This window comes from Sinocyclocheilus anshuiensis, unplaced genomic scaffold (genome assembly GCF_001515605.1).
Source record: "Sinocyclocheilus anshuiensis isolate Anshui unplaced genomic scaffold, SAMN03320099.WGS_v1.1 scaffold248, whole genome shotgun sequence".
Taxonomy (NCBI): domain Eukaryota; kingdom Metazoa; phylum Chordata; class Actinopteri; order Cypriniformes; family Cyprinidae; genus Sinocyclocheilus; species Sinocyclocheilus anshuiensis.
Genome location: NW_015555734.1, coordinates 1,037,656 through 1,043,005, shown reverse-complemented (window position 1 = coordinate 1,043,005; position 5,350 = coordinate 1,037,656). Strand labels below are relative to the sequence as shown.

Sequence of the window (5,350 nt, the reverse complement as noted above, 5' to 3'; positions counted from 1 at the left end):
AGTAAGAACAATAGTTTATTTGTGGTCTTGGAGAAAAAGACTACATTCCCCTGCATTACTTTGGCTAGGTGCAGTGTGGGTAACACTGGTGCATTAGGGCATTTGTACATCAAAAAACAAGTCACAACACAAAATGTTCATAGTCATCCACATGTGGAAGTGCAGAAAGGTAAGAACTACATTACCCAAAATCCATCTGCAAAAGTATATGGTTTCTGAGGCGGCAAATTACTGGGCAAAACAAAAAAAAGGCAGTTAGCTTAAACACCTACATGCACAAAAAAAGAGAAAGACAGCGCAAACGTTATGATGGGTCTTTATAATGCTAGTGTACAGAAATAAAGAGAAAAAAATCCATTTATTTTGGGGAAGCAGAGTTTTTTTCCCCCCAGCATTCCTCTGATACACAAATTGACCTGGCTGTCACGACAACACTTTTCAGCTGGTGTTGACAATGAATGCTATAACAAACAGGAAGTGACAATCTCCACAGCCGAGAGGAGACTTGCATTCAAATAGACAATATCAAGGTAATAAAACAACAAAAAATAATTCATTTGTAGTATTAACAACAATAGTAATAATGATCAGATCAATAATAATTCATAATAAGAGAAGTTACTTTAATGGTCGTTAAGGAAAGAAACAGACATGACTGGAGAAATAACATGGAACCACAAAACGAATAGATTTTGAAACATTTGTACTGACACCGGTAATCAGGTTGTAAAAATTCAATATTGTTCAAACGGTGTAAAAGCGCAGACATGTGTCTACATATCAACCTGTTTTAAAATGCAGTTTACTGTGCATCCAATACAAGGAACCATTCTATACAGGTCATGTCCCATATATTCAATCCATAGAGGTCCAAATTGTGTTTTTGCACAGCAAGAACAGCCTCTGCAAGTTCACTTAAGATCTGCACATTGTGGATGTATGTTGCTGCTAAAAAACATTTTTTTTTGTTTGCAACTGTGAGTGAGATTCCTATAAAAAGATAAGTACATTGTAGACAAGAGATACCAACTTTAAGAAGAGAAAGAATCCTACGGAGTTCACCATTAAATGAATAAACAATAAATGCAGATAAAATATGATAATTAATGCATGTCTTTCTTTACCATCATTTCATGGTCAGTTTTCCTTTGAGAATGACAAATAAATATCAGCAGTAGACTGATAAACAATGTTCTTCCCCAAAGAGTTGAGATGCACCTGTCATTCCCCTCATCCGTGGTTGTCTCGGTCAACTTTGCCAAATATTAAGCACAGGTTTATCACAACTTAAGTGCTTGAATAAATCTATAATAACATTTCTATACAAATTTAAATGTATATTTTTTTCTCAATATCTTACAGTTTAATTTCTCTAGAAAGTTATTTTCTGAAATTTTTCTGATGTTCTTGCCTAGGCTTAATTCTGTCCCTCATTTTTTATCCTTCACAAGATCAAAAGTCTTCAACAACTAAAGAGTTGATCGCTTCAAAAAATTCCACATGAACCTGATTTTATGTTACAATGATACCTTAACCAGTTCCCTCTGCCACTACTTTACAGCCCTCCAAAAGATATAGAAAATATACAAAAATTATTTTCAAAATTTTCCTCTCCCCACTGAGCATATTTCTATCATATAAAAATATACAATTCTCTCCATAATTAAAATCTTGCCATGGTACCTACTGAAAAAAAAAAATTTAAGAGAGGTGACATGCTCTCTCACTCCAGTTTAAAACTCGAGCTCTTGTGCCGTCTTCATACATCATGCCATATATTTGATGCACTTTCGTCGGTCTATTAGCTATCATAAGGACATTCACTGTGTTCTCAATCCATCATCTCATAACACATTTTCTTCGTCTCCTTATTGATCCAAGTGATGGCTCTCATATTTGTTCAGGATGTTACGGCACCGGCCGAGCTCTTTGCGCATGTCGGCTACTTCCTGTCTGAGTGCAGCGTTCTCGCGCTCAAGGAAGGAGGCGCGCACGGAGATCTGGTTCTCTTTCAGTCGTCGTGCATCACGAGAACGTTTTGCGGCCTCGTTGTTCTTACAACGACGACTCCAATACTTCTCATCCTTAAAAAAAAAGAAATAAAAGAACATTAGAACACATAGGCTGCCAACAGTTGTAGGTGGGAAGCTTTGCCAGTGTGTGACTGGGATTTGTGTGTTCATATGTACTTGTTTGCGAAGACTCGGAGTCTTTTTAGCAACTTTGAGTGACATTCCAGTGAGAAACGTCTGAGATTTGACTACACACAAAGTGCTGCTGTGTCTCTGTCAGTATAGTAGTGAGGAACAGTAAATTAAATGTCATGAGAAAACCAATAACAAATCATGTGTTAAAAACACTAAATGCATTCTCATAATCTGACTGGCAGTTATCATGATATAATTTCTTTCTTTCAGTTTTTCAAAATCCAAGCAATTATTTATTCACTTATTTAAAGTTTAGAATTTATTAAAATACCATTCATCAGTTCATCTAGTCACTTCTTCTAGTGCATTTACTTTTTACAAGCCTCCATTATTTAAAGGGACAGTTCACCCAAAAATGAAAATTCTGTCCACATTTACTCACTGTTTTATGTCCATACAATGCAACTCAATGGGGTCCAGTGTTGTTTTGAATCAGTGTTAACAACTAAAATTTGTTTTCATTCATTCAAAAAAATCATTCATCATAAACGTCTCAGGTTACATATGTAACCATGGTTCCCTGAGTGGCCAACGAGTTGGTGTTTTTTCAATGTATGCTTCAGACACGGGTCACGACGAGGCGTTCCCCATAGCGACCCCTAGAGGATGCAGTTCGAAGTTCCCATGAAAGGGAAGCTGACTTAAAATATAAACATTAGATGGAAAACTTAAATTTAAAAAAATTTCCTTGACAACTAACTGAAATAAAATAAGTGCTAATATCACTAAAACTGAAGTCAAAAAAAAAAAAAATCAAAATAGAAATATTTAAGTTAAAATGAAAACTGAAAATATAAAAATAAAAGCTAATTCAACATATAAATACTATAATAGTGTATAAATAAAAATAAAATAACATTGTTTGGAAAAAAACAGTGGAAATATTCCTCAAAAAAAAAATCATCTTTTGTGTTCCCACGGATCCAATTCCATATGACATCAGGGTGAGTAAATGACAGATTTTGTTTCTGGGTGAACTATCACTTTAACTCTTATATTTAAAAAAAAAAAAAAAAAACTCAAAACATTAAGAATGTAGCTTCCTTTCCAAGTATTCAAAACATCTATTTGTTCCCAGAGAAGAGGTCATTGTGATTACAAAGGAATTTCCCCTTTTGACTGCTGGGCCCTTTATAACAAAAAAGCTGATATATCTGAGAACCTTGGTTTCCAAGACATCTGCCTTAGTCTTGAGATATAATAAGCTATGCTACCACCCATTTCCCAATGAAGTCAATGTGACATGCTTTATAAATCACTGCCTGTTACTTCATAATTCTAAAACTATGCTAGTAACAGGTCTTGGAAACCAATTATGACTTTAGTTTTTCATATCTTCATTTTGAAATCTACTGTTATTAATGAATGGCAATGTCACAGTGTCACTGTCTGTACTGATGCAAACATGCCTGGTATCTGTATTACTGAATTTGCATAGAAGCATCAAGAATGTCAGACCTGTTGAACAAAATGAGGGTGGAATTTTCCAGCCAATATCTATCAATGTGGAGCACAAAAAAAAAAAAAAAAAAAAGTTTAACCTTTGCCAAATAATCAGTAAGAAAATTCTACACACTGATAGATGACTACTGAAGCTTAGAAAGACAGCTGCACAATAATATTGACTGTAAGCTATTAAGTCTATAAACAAATTGTACACGTTTCACAAAATCCACATGTTCATATGCTGAAGGCACATGCTCCACTTATAATTATGTTAGGATCTCCTTTTCATTTCACCATGCCAAGTGTTTATAATAAATTATATATGTCCATAGTATGCTGCTGCATTGAGCTTCTCACCTTCAGGTCATCAGGGACCAGCATCTTGCGAGCCTTTTTAATCATGGGCTGAGGTTTGAGCTCTTCGTCACTGAACCGATGCCTACGGGGGTCAAACGCCTCCTGTCCAGGTACACTCGACAGTGCAACGTCCGCAGGATCAGGGTCAAAGGGCGCCAACATTTCATTGCAGTTAGCGATGGGTGGAGTAGGGAGTGGTGGACATGTGGTGGAAGAAGGTGAGGGCATTGGCTCCAAGCTGCCTGGCGGAGTGCCTGATGGTATAAACACAAAGTGGATGCTTTGATTAAGTCACGCTGCTATGTGCATATGCACTCAGAATGATAGGACTCGCAAAACATTTACCCAAAAGACCCACAAGGGGGCAGTAACAGGCAGCAGACAACAACTCAATCCATTAATCCTTCGCTTGTTTTTCCATTTTCCAACATTTCTACGCTAAACTCTGTATTTCAGAATATTTTCATTCATTTCATTACTCTAAAAAATTTGATAGTGAATTTATGCTAACGCAGCCAAACTACATTTATTTATTCATTCAATGTTTGTATTAATGTATTTTTTACTTATAGTTTAGTTCTTTTTCCCCATATTTATAGAAAAAAAGTAACTTACACCCATGTACAGACAAACAACTACAATGAAATAACTTAAGCAAGAGTTGGACAGTTAAATCTTATATATATATATATATATATATATATATATAACCACATAGATATATCATAGATATATAGATCAATTTAACTGAGAAGCAAAGCTAGCTATTAAGACTTGTTGCACAGAAAAATTATATATATATATATATATATATATATATATAACCACATAGATATATCATAGATATATAGATCAATTTAACTGAGAAGCAAAGCTAGCTATTAAGACTTGTTTTCAAAGAATATATCTTGAATTACGTTTATTTTTCTACATTGGCCAATTTTAAACCTCACTAATATTTTTTTTTATCATTAAATGAGAAAAAGACAGGGGTAAGAAAGAATATATACATTTATATATACATAAATATATAACACAAAAATACATTCTCTGACACCAATAGACACAATTTGTCAGTGGAATTAGAAAATCATTTTAAAAAATGTATTTAAAATGGATAATATAACATGTACTGAAAAAAAAAAGTTTCTTACAATGCATTATTTCTTTACACGGTTAAAGTGAACCCTGTCATGATAACTACTGTTGCTATGTTTTGAGCAATAAACCTAATCTAAATCTGTTAAGTGCCCTTAAGGGTAACTTTAACCCCATTTGGCAATTATCCTCTCTTTACTGTCCACTGAAGCACATGCACATTTTTTTTTTTTTTTTTGAGA

The 5,350-nt window shown here is 34.3% G+C and overlaps 1 protein-coding gene across 1 annotated transcript in view; it reads right to left on the bottom strand.

Moving 5' to 3' along the window:
- Nucleotides 1-375: 375 nt before the first annotated feature.
- The window catches only part of LOC107673010 (hepatic leukemia factor-like), a 9,644-nt gene continuing 4,669 nt past the window's right edge, over nt 376-5,350 (bottom strand). Inside the window, exons 4-5 of the mRNA XM_016466411.1 lie at nt 4,011-4,264; nt 376-2,084 (exon numbers count right to left, since the gene is read on the bottom strand). Coding sequence (XP_016321897.1) covers nt 1,869-2,084; nt 4,011-4,264 — 470 coding nt within the window. The 3' untranslated portion in view covers nt 376-1,868. The remainder of the gene's footprint in view (nt 2,085-4,010; nt 4,265-5,350) is intronic.